The sequence below is a fragment of the Solanum lycopersicum genome, chromosome 9 (assembly GCF_036512215.1).
Source record: "Solanum lycopersicum chromosome 9, SLM_r2.1".
Lineage (NCBI taxonomy): Eukaryota > Viridiplantae > Streptophyta > Magnoliopsida > Solanales > Solanaceae > Solanum > Solanum lycopersicum.
This window is the reverse complement of record NC_090808.1, coordinates 1,153,370-1,171,858: the sequence shown is the minus strand read 5'-3', so window position 1 is coordinate 1,171,858 and position 18,489 is coordinate 1,153,370. Positions and strand designations below refer to the sequence as shown.

The window sequence follows — 18,489 nt, the reverse complement described above, 5'->3', positions numbered from 1 at the left end:
TTCGTTGTTGCAATTAGCCCCACCCCAACTTAGGCACAAGCATCGATATGAATTGCAAAATTATTTTAGGGTAAATTTTGAGCATCGAAAAATCAAATATGAAATTTTTTTGACATTATCATGTTTATCTTAAAAAGCTCACTGAGCAATTCAAGAAAATAAGTTTCTCTCCATTACCCAAAGAAAAAAGAAGTTCGCGGATGCATTGGAGACAAATGAATAATCATCAGATAAATAGTGTTTATGTAAGTAAACATTGTATAATTTTGTTTAACACGTGTGAAAAATATTCAAAGGAAATTCTAGAAAAAATGACAAAAATGGTCCCTTATCTTTTTAGTAGTTTCAATAGAGTCCCTTATGTATGATAAGAGCAATTTTGGTCCTTATGATTGTCAAAAGAGATCTTTTTTGGTCCTTTAAATTTTTCAAAAGTCAACACTTTTGGTTTTGATAAGATATTTATCAAACTTTGATTGTTAAATTTAATCGAATTTGTGAAAATTGTTAAATTTAATCTTTGTGGTATTTTATTTCACATGTGAAGAAAATTCAAAGGAGGTTGTTAATTACATTGCATGTTGTGTGATTAGAGAAATACTATATGATTTAAAGAATAGTTATACTCTACCCTATTATTCAAATAATATTCAACAAGACTTAGTAACGGAGGACTTTTTAGGATAATTTTTTTTAGGGTTCAATTTTTTTTATTTTTCTCACGCGATGACAAATTTAGAATCTATGTTGGAGTTAGGATTAATTCAATTTCATGTCAGAGAAAGGTTCTTTAAAGGAAGAAGTGCTCTAGCAATATTTGTTTTCATTTTGAGATTAGGACTCAAGATCTCTGATCAAGAGAAAAAGCTATTAAGTTTTATTTAGCTTTAAACTATTTTATTAAAAATTGATTTTAAATTATCGATTTTATTGAACCGTCCTTACGTGAAATTACTGGAAGAAAATTATTCTATGAGAGAGAAAGAAGGCTAAGTATAATACAGTTGTATATGAATACGGTATTAATGAGTACTTTAACAATGTTCTCATTATGGTTTGCTTTAATCCTTCGATGAGAATATTGTATGATACAATTACAGTATATCTACATAATATCATTGAGGTATATGTTTTAACTCTTCAATTTTTTAATTTTGAAAAACATAGTTTCTACTAATTTAGAGTTTAATAAATAAGATTGTGACTTTAATACTTTTCTCTTCGTTATTTCTTAAAAAAAGAGTTAAATCCTATATGATACCGACAGGGTATCAATAGACCACAAAAAATTAATTCATTGCAGTGATGTTAACATTATTCTGATATCATGCGCGAAATAAGAGAGGAGAAAGTGAGGTAAGCAGGTAAATAGTTTGTGGATAGGTCCTATATATTATTAACACTACTTGATTTTTAAATATATAAATTTCATAATTTTGAAAAAGTAAAGAACCTAAGCCACGATACCATGAACATATGGTACGTGGAATTATTCATACTAGCAACATCAAAGGGAAACAACAACAACAACAACAATAATAATAGGATATCAATCCGATCCACTTATCATTTTAATTCCTAGACATGTAATATGGAAATTTTATTTAGTACTAGCAACATGTCAGAAATAGACGATACTTTAATAAGGACGTTCTCCAACCCAGTTGCCTACAGGATCGTAGTTGCAAGAAATGAACCACCACCCATTGTTGCAACGAGCCCGACCACAACCTAGTCGGACTGAGTTGCGCCAGACTACTTGAGTATAATGTCCACACATTTTTCCACCAACACATTGGTTGGTAGCGTAGTTATAGTCTGGCCTCTCGGACACCCACAATTGCACGGCTGCCCTCCCCGTGAAGTCACCACCACCCTTGGCAAGGTTCTCCCCAGCACCAGTTTTTCTTTAGGTTTAGTGGAGAGAAAATAAATCTAAGTTATTGTGATTATAAACGTGAGATAAGTAGTGTATTTATAAGTAAAAATTGTGGAATTTTGCTAAGTATGTGTGAAGAAAATTCAAAGGAAATTATTGGTAGAGGAAATGATAAAAATGGTCTCTTATCTTTGATAGTAAGTTCAAAATAGTCTCTTGTGTATTTTGCTAAGTGATTTTGGTCCTTAAAACTTTTTAAAATTAATTACTTTTGGTCCTTTAAATAGTGTATATATAATTAAACATTGTGTAATTTTGTTTAGCATGTATGAAGAAAATCCAAAGGAAATTATAGAGAAATGACAAAAAGGGTCCCTTATCTTTTTAGTAGTTTCAATAGACTCCCTTATGTATGATAAGAGCAATTTTGGTCCTTAAGATTGTCAAAAGTGATCTTTTTTGCTCCTTTATATTTTTCAAAAGTGAACACTTTTGGTTTCGATAAGATATTTATCAAACTTTGATTGTTCAATTTAATCAAATTTGTGAAAATTGTTAAATTTAAACTCTGTGGAATTTTATTTCACATGTGAAGAAAATTCAAAGGAGATTGTTACATTGCATGTCGTGTGATTAAGGAAATACTATATGCTTTAAAGAATAATCATACGTTACTCTATTATTCAGATAATACTAAACAACAGCTAGTAATCAAGGACTTTTAGGCTGCAAAATTTTAGGGTTTCATTATTTTTCCTCACACGATGACGATGTCTAGAATCTATGTTGGAGTCACGATTAATTCAATTTCATGCCACAGAAGGTTCTTTAACGGAAGAAGCTCTCTTATCAAGACCTCTGATCAAGAGAAAAAGTGATTCAATTTTATTCAGCTATAAAATATTTTATGAAAATTTGATTTTAAATCATCGATCTTATTGAGCCGCCCTTACGTGGATTTATTGGAAGAAAGTTATTCTATGAGAGAGAAGACGTAAGTATTTGTTAGTCATTGAAAGCAATTTGGATATAATGAAAACAACAAACAAAGGAAGTGATAGACACTTAAACCAAAACAATTTTTTGGTCCTTTATGTGGAAATTAGAAACTGCCTCAATCCTTGTAGCTTCGAAAGAAAATTTTAAAAACTTTTTAAAAAGTGTTAGAGCTGAATTTAGAATAAATAGTTACGATTTAAATAAGTATTAAATATAGCATAAATAGTTTGATATGTTTAATTATATCTACGCACATTAAGTAATTTCTAGCGTGTATATATATAAAATATAATTTTTTGGCGAAAGATGTTCAACGGTAATCACTATGGTGTGTAGAATTCCTATTCCATCACATAATTATTTATGGATTTTTATATAGTTTTTAATTCACTGATTTTGATTCGGTGAATGATAATATATTAGAGTTTTGATTTTCCCTTTGTTCGGTGATAATATATATATATATATATATATATATATATATATATTTTATTTTATTTTACAGAGAAGAATCAAAAACAAATTTAAATTATTTATTTTTTTAGTTTCATATCTAAACTATCGAAAGTGTGAGTTTCATATTTAAACTATCCCGTTTTAGTTTGAGAAACACATCTCAGTGGTGTGTATAGTGTACTCTCTCTTTTATATTAAAAAACTTTGACACATGACATTCCACATAGATAAAATATTTTATCTAGATAAAAATTAAACAGTAAAAAATTAATATTAATTAAAAATTAAAGATTACTATGCACATAAAAAATTAAATTATTTTTCTTATCTCACTCCACCACCTTCTTTACGTACCCCCCTCCCTCCCCCGCGACATCCCCATCCTTTTTTAAAAAAAAAAATTATTTATAAAATATTCTTAAAAATTTCATATTTCATCCTCCCCCTCCCCTCCACACCCCCCCCCCCCCGGATAGAAATTGATACTTATTTATTTTTAGAAAATCTATCACATCCTATTAAATTTTTCGCTTCTAATTTTTTTTTTTACGTTTTTCTTATTTTGTGTTAGATATGCACGTACATATATTTTTAGAGAAAAAAATTCTACTAGTGTACCGAATATAACATAAACAACTAAAAAAAATAAAAAGTCTTATGACAACAAGTAAAAATATTTTCGATATATATATACCTAAACACTGGGGAAAAAACTGAAAGCTGAGGATTAAGTGAGATGGGTAGAATTATATTTTTAAGCAAATACAATAATATTTAAATTAGTATTTGATGAGGGGGAGGAGATGAAGTAAAAAATGAAATACTTTTATAAAAGAAATTTAAACAAAATAAAAAACTTTAAGAAACAGCTTGGGATAAGAAAAATATTTTACATTTTCTTTTATAAAGAAAATATTATTTTTTATAATAGTTTCTTAATTTTTAATTTTAACTAATACTAATAATTTATTTATTTTTTGTCAAGATTGAATATTTTGTCCATGTGGAGTGTGATGTGAAAATTCTTTAAAATAAAAGAGAGAGAGTGTGTATTACACATATCATGATGAAAGTGGTATAAAAGAGAGAGGTGTGTTTCTCAAACTAAAAAGTGATAGATTAGGTAATGAAACTTTCAATATTTTAAAAAACTCAAAAAAATGTATAGTTTAGGTGTATTTATGACACTTATCTCTTTTTTTATTTGACTGCGTTCGTATTAAAATATAATACAAATTGTTTGGAATTACTTGTTTGTTTTGGAAAAAGACTTGCTAGTTTGAGTCCGTCAAAACTACACTGTGATTTTGAAAATCAAATACAATTATATACTATATCATCACAGTATAATACAGTCATATATGAATATACTCTGATGGTATAAAAGTGTCATTAAACAATGTCTTCATTGAAGAACTATTTCTTCCTCTTTGATATGATCAAGTATAATATACTCGGATGGTATTAATGAGTAATTGAACAATGTTTTCATTATGGTTCGCTTTAGTCCTTCGATGAGAATATTTAATCGTCCATGATACAATTGAAGTATATCTACATAGTATATGGTATCATTGAGGTAACTCTATTTTAATTTAAAAAATATAATTTCTTCTAATGTAGAGTTTAGTAAATAATATTGTGACTTTAATAATTTTTTCTTAATTATTTTTAAAAAAAGAGTTAAATCCTATATGATACTGACAAGGTATATCACAAAAGATAAATTCATAATAGTTATGCTAACGTTATTCTGATATCATACGTGAAATAAAAAAGGAGAAAGTGGATAAACGGATAAATTGTTTGTGGCATAGATCCATTAAAGATAAAAAGTTTGAATAAAGTCCAAATTAGATAAATTTTCATAATTGGATCTATCTATGTAGTTTTCCCAATTAATTACTCCACTTAATTTTTAAATATATAAATTTCATAATTTTGAAAAAGTAAAGAACCTAAGCACGATACCATGAACATATGATACGTGGAATTATTCATACTAGCAATATCAAAGGGAAATCAAAACAATAATTATATATTTGATCCGTTAACATCTTGGATATATAGGAGATCGATCCGATCCACTTGCCAGATTTAAATTTTAACTCCTTGACATGTAATATAAAAATTTTATTTAATACTAGCAATATGTCATAAATAAACGACACCTTAATAAGGACGTTTTCCGGCCCAGTTGCCTACATGATCATAGTTGCAAGAAATGAACCACCACTCGTTGTACAACGAACCCGACCACAACCTAGTCGGACTGAGTTGCGCCAACTACTTGAGTATAATGTCCGCACATTTGCCCGCTAGCACATTGGTGGGTACCGTAGTTGTAGTTTAGCTTTTTCGATACCCACAATTGCACGGCCGCCCTCCCCGTGAAATTACCACCGGTCTTGGCAAGGTTCTCCCATGCACCAGAATGAATCAAGTTGCAATTACCAGCTCTTGAGTTGGCATAATTTTGTGCTCGAGATGCCAAGCCAGCATCCTAAGACATTGGCCCAATTCCAACTTGGGCGCGGGCATCGTTGTGAAGCATCCTAAGACATTGGCCCAACTCCAACTTGGGCGCAGGCATCGTTGTGAACCGCAAAATAGTCTTGGGGTGAATTTTGGGAATCACAAGTGTGAAATATGGTTAATACCATGAGACTAATGAGCAAAAATGAGATGTTAAACAACCCCATTTTGCTATAGGAGTAGTAGAGAGAAAAGAAATCTAAATTATTGTGATTATGAATGTGAGATAAGTATAGTATATATATAAGTAAATATGTGGAATTTTGTTTAGCATGTGTGAAGAAAATTCAAAGAAACTTAATAGAGAAAATGAAAAAACAAAAAAATGGTTCCTTATCATTTTTATAGTAGATTCAAAATAGTCCCTAATGTATGATTGGATCAATTTTGATCCTTAAATTTGTCAAAATAGATCACTTTTGGTCCTCTTTGTTTTTCGAAAGTGAACACTTTCTGTTCACGATTAGATATTTATCAAACTCTCATTGTTAAATTTAGTAACATTTGTGAAAATTATTAAATTTAAACGTTTGTTAGGGGTACAATTTTTTTTTCCTGACGAGATATTTTAAATATGTGCCAATTTATTTAATTTCATGCTACGTAAATTTTTTCAATAAATAGCAATATTTGTTTTTATTTCTGGTATTCAAATCTAAGACAATAGGTCAAGAAAGGATGAAATTCAATTTTCACCTATAAAATATTTTATGAAAATATAGTTTTAGGCCATTATTGTATGAGAGAATATGGAAGACTTGAGTATTTGTTAGTCATTGAAAAAAAATTGGGTAATTATTGAATTTTTTTTTGATGGGCACTTAAAATAGAACAAATATTTTGAATGGTTGAAACTGAATTTATGAATAAATAGTTACGTGTTTAGATAAGTGCTTGATGTGCCTAATTAATATATGCCATGCTTAATTAAAATTTTATGTATATTAATGTTTTATGGAAACAAAGAAGATGCAGTACTTAATAATCAACTTAAGCCCATTATGAACATATGGTATGTGGAATTATTCATATTAGCAACATCAAAAGGGAAATAATAATAATTATAGATGTTCAATATTTAATCCCTTAATATTTTAGATAGGAGTTTGACTTGATTCATATGTCAAACTTAAATTTTAACTTCTCGACGTCTCATATGAGAATTTTATTTAATACTAGCAACATGTCATAAGTATACATCATTTTAGTAAGGACGTTGTCCGATCCAGTTGCCTACAGGATCATAGTTGCAAGAAATGAACCACCATCCGTTGTTGCAACGTGCCCGACCACAACCTAGTCGGACTGAGTTGCGCCAGACTACTTGAGTATAATGTCTACACTGTTTTCCACCAACACATTGGTTGGTAGCGTAGTTATAGCTTGGCCTCTCGGACACCCACAATTGCACGGCTGCCCTCCCCGTGAAGTCACCACCACCCTTGGCAAGATTCTCCCCAGCACCAGAATGAATCAAGTTACAATCACCAGCTCTTGAGTTGGCATAGTTTTGTGCTCGGGATGCCAAGTTGGCATCCCAAGACATAGGCCCGACTCCGACTTGGGCACGGGCATCGTTATGAACCGCAAGATAGTCTTTGGGTGAATTTTGGGCCTCACAAGAGTGAAATATGGCTAATACCATGAGACAAGTGAGTAACAATGAGATGTTGAACAACCCCATTTTTCTTTAGGTTTAGTGGAGAGAAAATAAATCTAAGTTATTGTGATTATAAACGTGAGATAAGTAGTGTATTTATAAGTAAAAATTGTGGAATTTTGCTAAGTATGTGTGAAGAAAATTCAAAGGAAATTATTAGTAGAGGAAATGATAAAAATGGTCTCTTATCTTTGATAGTAAGTTCAAAATAGTCTCTTGTGTATTTTGCTAAGTGATTTTGGTCCTTAAAACTTTTTAGAATTAATTACTTTTGGTCCTTTAAATAGTGTATATATAATTAAACATTGTGTAATTTTGTTTAGCATGTATGAAGAAAATTCAAAGGAAATTATAGAGAAATGACAAAAAGGCTTCCTTATCTTTTTAGTAGTTTCAATAGACTCCCTTATGTATGATAAGAGCAATTTTGGTCCTTAAGATTGTCAAAAGTGATCTTTTTTGGTCCTTTATATTTTTCAAAAGTGAACACTTTTGGTTTCGATAAGATATTTATCAAACTTTGATTGTTCAATTTAATCAAATTTGTGAAAATTGTTAAATTTAAACTTTGTGGAATTTTATTTCACATGTGAAGAAAATTCAAAGGAGATTGCATGTCGTGTGATTAAGGAAATACTATATGCTTTAAAGAATAATCATACTTTACTCTATTATTTAGATAATATTAAACAACACTTATTGAGCCGCCCTTACGTGGATTTATTGGAAGAAAGTTATTCTATGAGAGAGAGAAGACTCAAGTATTTGTTAGTCATTGAAAGCAATTTGGATATAATGAAAACAACAAACAAAGGAAGTGATAGACACTTAAACCAAAACAATTTTTTGGTCCTTTATGTGGAAATTAGAAACTGCCTCAATCCTTGTAGCTTCGAAAGAAAATTTTAAAAACTTTTTAAAAAGTGTTAGAGCTGAATTTAGAATAAATAGTTACGATTTAAATAAGTATTAAATATAGCATAAATAGTTTGATATGTTTAATTATATCTACGCACATTAAGTAATTTCTAGCGTATATATATATAAAATATAATTTTTTGGCGAAAGATGTTCAACGGTAATCACTATGGTGTGTGGAATTCCTATTCCATCACATAATTATTTATGGATTTTTATATAGTTTTTAATTCACTGATTTTGATTCGGTGAATGATAATATATTAGAGTTTTGATTTTCCCTTTGTTCGGTGATAATATATATATATATATATATATATATATATATATATATATATATATATATATATTTTATTTTACAGAGAAGAATCAAAAACAAATTTAAATTATTTATTTTTTTGGTTTAATATCTAAACTATCGAAAGTGTGAGTTTCATATTTAAACTATCCCGTTTTAGTTTGAGAAACACATCTCAGTGGTGTGTATAGTGTACTCTCTCTTTTATATTAAAAAACTTTGACACATGACATTCCACATAGATAAAATATTTTATCTAGATAAAAATTAAACAGTAAAACATTAATATTAATTAAAAATTAAAGATTACTATGCACATAAAAAATTAAATTATTTTTCTTATCTCACTCCACCACCTTCTTTACGTACCCCCCTCCCTCCCCCGCGACATCCCCATCCTTTTTTAAAAAAAAAAAATTATTTATAAAATATTCTTAAAAATTTCATATTTCATCCTCCCCCTCCCCTCCACACCCCCCCCCCCGGATAGAAATTGATACTTATTTATTTTTAGAAAATCTATCACATCCTATTAAATTTTTCGCTTCTAATTTTTTTTTTTACGTTTTTCTTATTTTGTGTTAGATATGCACGTACATATATTTTTAGAGAAAAAAATTCTACTAGTGTACCGAATATAACATAAACAACTAAAAAAAATAAAAAGTCTTATGACAACAAGTAAAAATATTTTCGATATATATATACCTAAACACTGGGGAAAAAACTGAAAGCTGAGGATTAAGTGAGATGGGTAGAATTATATTTTTAAGCAAATACAATAATATTTAAATTAGTATTTGATGAGGGGGAGGAGATGAAGTAAAAAATGAAATACTTTTATAAAAGAAATTTAAACAAAATAAAAAACTTTAAGAAACAGCTTGGGATAAGAAAAATATTTTACATTTTCTTTTATAAAGAAAATATTATTTTTTATAATAGTTTCTTAATTTTTAATTTTAACTAATACTAATAATTTATTTATTTTTTGTCAAGATTGAATATTTTGTCCATGTGGAGTGTGATGTGAAAATTCTTTAAAATAAAAGAGAGAGAGTGTGTATTACACATATCATGATGAAAGTGGTATAAAAGAGAGAGGTGTGTTTCTCAAACTAAAAAGTGATAGATTAGGTAATGAAACTTTCAATATTTTAAAAAACTCAAAAAAATGTATAGTTTAGGTGTATTTATGACACTTATCTCTTTTTTTATTTGACTGCGTTCGTATTAAAATATAATACAAATTGTTTGGAATTACTTGTTTGTTTTGGAAAAAGACTTGCTAGTTTGAGTCCGTCAAAACTACACTGTGATTTTGAAAATCAAATACAATTATATACTATATCATCACAGTATAATACAGTCATATATGAATATACTCTGATGGTATAAAAGTGTCATTAAACAATGTCTTCATTGAAGAACTATTTCTTCCTCTTTGATATGATCAAGTATAATATACTCGGATGGTATTAATGAGTAATTGAACAATGTTTTCATTATGGTTCGCTTTAGTCCTTCGATGAGAATATTTAATCGTCCATGATACAATTGAAGTATATCTACATAGTATATGGTATCATTGAGGTAACTCTATTTTAATTTAAAAAATATAATTTCTTCTAATGTAGAGTTTAGTAAATAATATTGTGACTTTAATAATTTTTTCTTAATTATTTTTAAAAAAAGAGTTAAATCCTATATGATACTGACAAGGTATATCACAAAAGATAAATTCATAATAGTTATGCTAACGTTATTCTGATATCATACGTGAAATAAAAAAGGAGAAAGTGGATAAACGGATAAATTGTTTGTGGCATAGATCCATTAAAGATAAAAAGTTTGAATAAAGTCCAAATTAGATAAATTTTCATAATTGGATCTATCTATGTAGTTTTCCCAATTAATTACTCCACTTAATTTTTAAATATATAAATTTCATAATTTTGAAAAAGTAAAGAACCTAAGCACGATACCATGAACATATGATACGTGGAATTATTCATACTAGCAATATCAAAGGGAAATCAAAACAATAATTATATATTTGATCCGTTAACATCTTGGATATATAGGAGATCGATCCGATCCACTTGCCAGATTTAAATTTTAACTCCTTGACATGTAATATAAAAATTTTATTTAATACTAGCAATATGTCATAAATAAACGACACCTTAATAAGGACGTTTTCCGGCCCAGTTGCCTACATGATCATAGTTGCAAGAAATGAACCACCACTCGTTGTACAACGAACCCGACCACAACCTAGTCGGACTGAGTTGCGCCAACTACTTGAGTATAATGTCCGCACATTTGCCCGCTAGCACATTGGTGGGTACCGTAGTTGTAGTTTAGCTTTTTCGATACCCACAATTGCACGGCCGCCCTCCCCGTGAAATTACCACCGGTCTTGGCAAGGTTCTCCCATGCACCAGAATGAATCAAGTTGCAATTACCAGCTCTTGAGTTGGCATAATTTTGTGCTCGAGATGCCAAGCCAGCATCCTAAGACATTGGCCCAATTCCAACTTGGGCGCGGGCATCGTTGTGAAGCATCCTAAGACATTGGCCCAACTCCAACTTGGGCGCAGGCATCGTTGTGAACCGCAAAATAGTCTTGGGGTGAATTTTGGGAATCACAAGTGTGAAATATGGTTAATACCATGAGACTAATGAGCAAAAATGAGATGTTAAACAACCCCATTTTGCTATAGGAGTAGTAGAGAGAAAAGAAATCTAAATTATTGTGATTATGAATGTGAGATAAGTATAGTATATATATAAGTAAATATGTGGAATTTTGTTTAGCATGTGTGAAGAAAATTCAAAGAAACTTAATAGAGAAAATGAAAAAACAAAAAAATGGTTCCTTATCATTTTTATAGTAGATTCAAAATAGTCCCTAATGTATGATTGGATCAATTTTGATCCTTAAATTTGTCAAAATAGATCACTTTTGGTCCTCTTTGTTTTTCGAAAGTGAACACTTTCTGTTCACGATTAGATATTTATCAAACTCTCATTGTTAAATTTAGTAACATTTGTGAAAATTATTAAATTTAAACGTTTGTTAGGGGTACAATTTTTTTTTCCTGACGAGATATTTTAAATATGTGCCAATTTATTTAATTTCATGCTACGTAAATTTTTTCAATAAATAGCAATATTTGTTTTTATTTCTGGTATTCAAATCTAAGACAATAGGTCAAGAAAGGATGAAATTCAATTTTCACCTATAAAATATTTTATGAAAATATAGTTTTAGGCCATTATTGTATGAGAGAATATGGAAGACTTGAGTATTTGTTAGTCATTGAAAAAAAATTGGGTAATTATTGAATTTTTTTTTGATGGGCACTTAAAATAGAACAAATATTTTGAATGGTTGAAACTGAATTTATGAATAAATAGTTACGTGTTTAGATAAGTGCTTGATGTGCCTAATTAATATATGCCATGCTTAATTAAAATTTTATGTATATTAATGTTTTATGGAAACAAAGAAGATGCAGTACTTAATAATCAACTTAAGCCCATTATGAACATATGGTATGTGGAATTATTCATATTAGCAACATCAAAAGGGAAATAATAATAATTATAGATGTTCAATATTTAATCCCTTAATATTTTAGATAGGAGTTTGACTTGATTCATATGTCAAACTTAAATTTTAACTTCTCGACGTCTCATATGAGAATTTTATTTAATACTAGCAACATGTCATAAGTATACATCATTTTAGTAAGGACGTTGTCCGATCCAGTTGCCTACAGGATCATAGTTGCAAGAAATGAACCACCATCCGTTGTTGCAACGTGCCCGACCACAACCTAGTCGGACTGAGTTGCGCCAGACTACTTGAGTATAATGTCTACACTGTTTTCCACCAACACATTGGTTGGTAGCGTAGTTATAGCTTGGCCTCTCGGACACCCACAATTGCACGGCTGCCCTCCCCGTGAAGTCACCACCACCCTTGGCAAGATTCTCCCCAGCACCAGAATGAATCAAGTTACAATCACCAGCTCTTGAGTTGGCATAGTTTTGTGCTCGGGATGCCAAGTTGGCATCCCAAGACATAGGCCCGACTCCGACTTGGGCACGGGCATCGTTATGAACCGCAAGATAGTCTTTGGGTGAATTTTGGGCCTCACAAGAGTGAAATATGGCTAATACCATGAGACAAGTGAGTAACAATGAGATGTTGAACAACCCCATTTTTCTTTAGGTTTAGTGGAGAGAAAATAAATCTAAGTTATTGTGATTATAAACGTGAGATAAGTAGTGTATTTATAAGTAAAAATTGTGGAATTTTGCTAAGTATGTGTGAAGAAAATTCAAAGGAAATTATTAGTAGAGGAAATGATAAAAATGGTCTCTTATCTTTGATAGTAAGTTCAAAATAGTCTCTTGTGTATTTTGCTAAGTGATTTTGGTCCTTAAAACTTTTTAGAATTAATTACTTTTGGTCCTTTAAATAGTGTATATATAATTAAACATTGTGTAATTTTGTTTAGCATGTATGAAGAAAATTCAAAGGAAATTATAGAGAAATGACAAAAAGGCTTCCTTATCTTTTTAGTAGTTTCAATAGACTCCCTTATGTATGATAAGAGCAATTTTGGTCCTTAAGATTGTCAAAAGTGATCTTTTTTGGTCCTTTATATTTTTCAAAAGTGAACACTTTTGGTTTCGATAAGATATTTATCAAACTTTGATTGTTCAATTTAATCAAATTTGTGAAAATTGTTAAATTTAAACTTTGTGGAATTTTATTTCACATGTGAAGAAAATTCAAAGGAGATTGCATGTCGTGTGATTAAGGAAATACTATATGCTTTAAAGAATAATCATACTTTACTCTATTATTTAAATAATATTAAACAACACTTATTGAGCCGCCCTTACGTGGATTTATTGGAAGAAAGTTATTCTATGAGAGAGAGAAGACTCAAGTATTTGTTAGTCATTGAAAGCAATTTGGATATAATGAAAACAACAAACAAAGGAAGTGATAGACACTTAAACCAAAACAATTTTTTGGTCCTTTATGTGGAAATTAGAAACTGCCTCAATCCTTGTAGCTTCGAAAGAAAATTTTAAAAACTTTTTAAAAAGTGTTAGAGCTGAATTTAGAATAAATAGTTACGATTTAAATAAGTATTAAATATAGCATAAATAGTTTGATATGTTTAATTATATCTACGCACATTAAGTAATTTCTAGCGTATATATATATAAAATATAATTTTTTGGCGAAAGATGTTCAACGGTAATCACTATGGTGTGTGGAATTCCTATTCCATCACATAATTATTTATGGATTTTTATATAGTTTTTAATTCACTGATTTTGATTCGGTGAATGATAATATATTAGAGTTTTGATTTTCCCTTTGTTCGGTGATAATATATATATATATATATATATATATATATATATATTTTATTTTATTTTACAGAGAAGAATCAAAAACAAATTTAAATTATTTATTTTTTTAGTTTCATATCTAAACTATCGAAAGTGTGAGTTTCATATTTAAACTATCCCGTTTTAGTTTGAGAAACACATCTCAGTGGTGTGTATAGTGTACTCTCTCTTTTATATTAAAAAACTTTGACACATGACATTCCACATAGATAAAATATTTTATCTAGATAAAAATTAAACAGTAAAAAATTAATATTAATTAAAAATTAAAGATTACTATGCACATAAAAAATTAAATTATTTTTCTTATCTCACTCCACCACCTTCTTTACGTACCCCCCTCCCTCCCCCGCGACATCCCCATCCTTTTTTAAAAAAAAAAATTATTTATAAAATATTCTTAAAAATTTCATATTTCATCCTCCCCCTCCCCTCCACACCCCCCCCCCCCGGATAGAAATTGATACTTATTTATTTTTAGAAAATCTATCACATCCTATTAAATTTTTCGCTTCTAATTTTTTTTTTTACGTTTTTCTTATTTTGTGTTAGATATGCACGTACATATATTTTTAGAGAAAAAAATTCTACTAGTGTACCGAATATAACATAAACAACTAAAAAAAATAAAAAGTCTTATGACAACAAGTAAAAATATTTTCGATATATATATACCTAAACACTGGGGAAAAAACTGAAAGCTGAGGATTAAGTGAGATGGGTAGAATTATATTTTTAAGCAAATACAATAATATTTAAATTAGTATTTGATGAGGGGGAGGAGATGAAGTAAAAAATGAAATACTTTTATAAAAGAAATTTAAACAAAATAAAAAACTTTAAGAAACAGCTTGGGATAAGAAAAATATTTTACATTTTCTTTTATAAAGAAAATATTATTTTTTATAATAGTTTCTTAATTTTTAATTTTAACTAATACTAATAATTTATTTATTTTTTGTCAAGATTGAATATTTTGTCCATGTGGAGTGTGATGTGAAAATTCTTTAAAATAAAAGAGAGAGAGTGTGTATTACACATATCATGATGAAAGTGGTATAAAAGAGAGAGGTGTGTTTCTCAAACTAAAAAGTGATAGATTAGGTAATGAAACTTTCAATATTTTAAAAAACTCAAAAAAATGTATAGTTTAGGTGTATTTATGACACTTATCTCTTTTTTTATTTGACTGCGTTCGTATTAAAATATAATACAAATTGTTTGGAATTACTTGTTTGTTTTGGAAAAAGACTTGCTAGTTTGAGTCCGTCAAAACTACACTGTGATTTTGAAAATCAAATACAATTATATACTATATCATCACAGTATAATACAGTCATATATGAATATACTCTGATGGTATAAAAGTGTCATTAAACAATGTCTTCATTGAAGAACTATTTCTTCCTCTTTGATATGATCAAGTATAATATACTCGGATGGTATTAATGAGTAATTGAACAATGTTTTCATTATGGTTCGCTTTAGTCCTTCGATGAGAATATTTAATCGTCCATGATACAATTGAAGTATATCTACATAGTATATGGTATCATTGAGGTAACTCTATTTTAATTTAAAAAATATAATTTCTTCTAATGTAGAGTTTAGTAAATAATATTGTGACTTTAATAATTTTTTCTTAATTATTTTTAAAAAAAGAGTTAAATCCTATATGATACTGACAAGGTATATCACAAAAGATAAATTCATAATAGTTATGCTAACGTTATTCTGATATCATACGTGAAATAAAAAAGGAGAAAGTGGATAAACGGATAAATTGTTTGTGGCATAGATCCATTAAAGATAAAAAGTTTGAATAAAGTCCAAATTAGATAAATTTTCATAATTGGATCTATCTATGTAGTTTTCCCAATTAATTACTCCACTTAATTTTTAAATATATAAATTTCATAATTTTGAAAAAGTAAAGAACCTAAGCACGATACCATGAACATATGATACGTGGAATTATTCATACTAGCAATATCAAAGGGAAATCAAAACAATAATTATATATTTGATCCGTTAACATCTTGGATATATAGGAGATCGATCCGATCCACTTGCCAGATTTAAATTTTAACTCCTTGACATGTAATATAAAAATTTTATTTAATACTAGCAATATGTCATAAATAAACGACACCTTAATAAGGACGTTTTCCGGCCCAGTTGCCTACATGATCATAGTTGCAAGAAATGAACCACCACTCGTTGTACAACGAACCCGACCACAACCTAGTCGGACTGAGTTGCGCCAACTACTTGAGTATAATGTCCGCACATTTGCCCGCTAGCACATTGGTGGGTACCGTAGTTGTAGTTTAGCTTTTTCGATACCCACAATTGCACGGCCGCCCTCCCCGTGAAATTACCACCGGTCTTGGCAAGGTTCTCCCATGCACCAGAATGAATCAAGTTGCAATTACCAGCTCTTGAGTTGGCATAATTTTGTGCTCGAGATGCCAAGCCAGCATCCTAAGACATTGGCCCAATTCCAACTTGGGCGCGGGCATCGTTGTGAAGCATCCTAAGACATTGGCCCAACTCCAACTTGGGCGCAGGCATCGTTGTGAACCGCAAAATAGTCTTGGGGTGAATTTTGGGAATCACAAGTGTGAAATATGGTTAATACCATGAGACTCATGAGCAAAAATGAGATGTTAAACAACCCCATTTTGCTATAGGAGTAGTAGAGAGAAAAGAAATCTAAATTATTGTGATTATGAATGTGAGATAAGTATAGTATATATATAAGTAAATATGTGGAATTTTGTTTAGCATGTGTGAAGAAAATTCAAAGAAACTTAATAGAGAAAATGAAAAAACAAAAAAATGGTTCCTTATCATTTTTATAGTAGATTCAAAATAGTCCCTAATGTATGATTGGATCAATTTTGATCCTTAAATTTGTCAAAATAGATCACTTTTGGTCCTCTTTGTTTTTCGAAAGTGAACACTTTCTGTTCACGATTAGATATTTATCAAACTCTCATTGTTAAATTTAGTAACATTTGTGAAAATTATTAAATTTAAACGTTTGTTAGGGGTACAATTTTTTTTTCCTGACGAGATATTTTAAATATGTGCCAATTTATTTAATTTCATGCTACGTAAATTTTTTCAATAAATAGCAATATTTGTTTTTATTTCTGGTATTCAAATCTAAGACAATAGGTCAAGAAAGGATGAAATTCAATTTTCACCTATAAAATATTTTATGAAAATATAGTTTTAGGCCATTATTGTATGAGAGAATATGGAAGACTTGAGTATTTGTTAGTCATTGAAAAAAAATTGGGTAATTATTGAATTTTTTTTTGATGGGCACTTAAAATAGAACAAATATTTTGAATGGTTGAAACTGAATTTATGAATAAATAGTTACGTGTTTAGATAAGTGCTTGATGTGCCTAATTAATATATGCCATGCTTAATTAAAATTTTATGTATATTAATGTTTTATGGAAACAAAGAAGATGCAGTACTTAATAATCAACTTAAGCCCATTATGAACATATGGTATGTGGAATTATTCATATTAGCAACATCAAAAGGGAAATAATAATAATTATAGATGTTCAATATTTAATCCCTTAATATTTTAGATAGGAGTTTGACTTGATTCATATGTCAAACTTAAATTTTAACTTCTCGACGTCTCATATGAGAATTTTATTTAATACTAGCAACATGTCATAAGTATACATCATTTTAGTAAGGACGTTGTCCGATCCAGTTGCCTACAGGATCATAGTTGCAAGAAATGAACCACCATCCGTTGTTGCAACGTGCCCGACCACAACCTAGTCGGACTGAGTTGCGCCAGACTACTTGAGTATAATGTCTACACTGTTTTCCACCAACACATTGGTTGGTAGCGTAGTTATAGCTTGGCCTCTCGGACACCCACAATTGCACGGCTGCCCTCCCCGTGAAGTCACCACCACCCTTGGCAAGATTCTCCCCAGCACCAGAATGAATCAAGTTACAATCACCAGCTCTTGAGTTGGCATAGTTTTGTGCTCGGGATGCCAAGTTGGCATCCCAAGACATAGGCCCGACTCCGACTTGGGCACGGGCATCGTTATGAACCGCAAGATAGTCTTTGGGTGAATTTTGGGCCTCACAAGAGTGAAATATGGCTAATACCATGAGACAAGTGAGTAACAATGAGATGTTGAACAACCCCATTTTTCTTTAGGTTTAGTGGAGAGAAAATAAATCTAAGTTATTGTGATTATAAACGTGAGATAAGTAGTGTATTTATAAGTAAAAATTGTGGAATTTTGC

General features: G+C 29.8%; 4 protein-coding genes and 3 pseudogenes across 4 annotated transcripts; all 7 read right to left on the bottom strand.

The window, feature by feature from the left end:
* Positions 1–1,410: 1,410 nt before the first annotated feature.
* P4 (pathogenesis-related protein P4) lies at positions 1,411–1,909 on the bottom strand (the record flags this gene model as incomplete). Its single annotated transcript, XM_069289043.1, has 1 exon — positions 1,411–1,909. A coding segment is annotated over one exon (270 nt), but the record flags the coding sequence as incomplete, so codon positions are not given.
* Positions 1,910–5,170: 3,261 nt separating this feature from the next.
* Positions 5,171–6,183, bottom strand: LOC101261010 (pathogenesis-related leaf protein 4-like; annotated as a pseudogene).
* A 609-nt stretch (positions 6,184–6,792) lies between these two features.
* PR1b1 (pathogenesis-related leaf protein 6) lies at positions 6,793–7,600 on the bottom strand. The gene is given in 1 exon segment (NM_001247385.2): positions 6,793–7,600. A coding segment is annotated over 1 exon segment (480 nt). The 5' UTR covers positions 7,554–7,600; the 3' UTR covers positions 6,793–7,073.
* Positions 7,601–10,595: 2,995 nt separating this feature from the next.
* On the bottom strand, positions 10,596–11,608 carry LOC138338201 (pathogenesis-related leaf protein 4-like; annotated as a pseudogene).
* A 699-nt stretch (positions 11,609–12,307) lies between these two features.
* LOC138338200 (pathogenesis-related leaf protein 6) lies at positions 12,308–13,037 on the bottom strand. Its single transcript, XM_069288950.1, has one exon. The coding sequence runs from the start codon at positions 12,976–12,978 to the stop codon at positions 12,499–12,501; it is 480 nt and encodes a 159-aa protein (XP_069145051.1). The 5' UTR covers positions 12,979–13,037; the 3' UTR covers positions 12,308–12,498.
* Positions 13,038–16,055: 3,018 nt separating this feature from the next.
* Positions 16,056–17,020, bottom strand: LOC138338199 (pathogenesis-related leaf protein 4-like; annotated as a pseudogene).
* A 699-nt stretch (positions 17,021–17,719) lies between these two features.
* Positions 17,720–18,449, bottom strand: LOC138338198 (pathogenesis-related leaf protein 6). Its single transcript, XM_069288949.1, has one exon. It carries the CDS (start codon positions 18,388–18,390, stop codon positions 17,911–17,913), a length of 480 nt encoding a protein of 159 aa, XP_069145050.1. The 5' UTR covers positions 18,391–18,449; the 3' UTR covers positions 17,720–17,910.
* Positions 18,450–18,489: the final 40 nt, after the last annotated feature.

Excerpts from the sequence above, each read along its gene's own strand:
- LOC138338200 (XM_069288950.1), bottom strand. The coding sequence starts at position 12,978 with ATGGGGTTGTTCAACATCTCATTGTTACTCACTTGTCTCATGGTATTA.
- LOC138338198 (XM_069288949.1), bottom strand. The coding sequence starts at position 18,390 with ATGGGGTTGTTCAACATCTCATTGTTACTCACTTGTCTCATGGTATTA.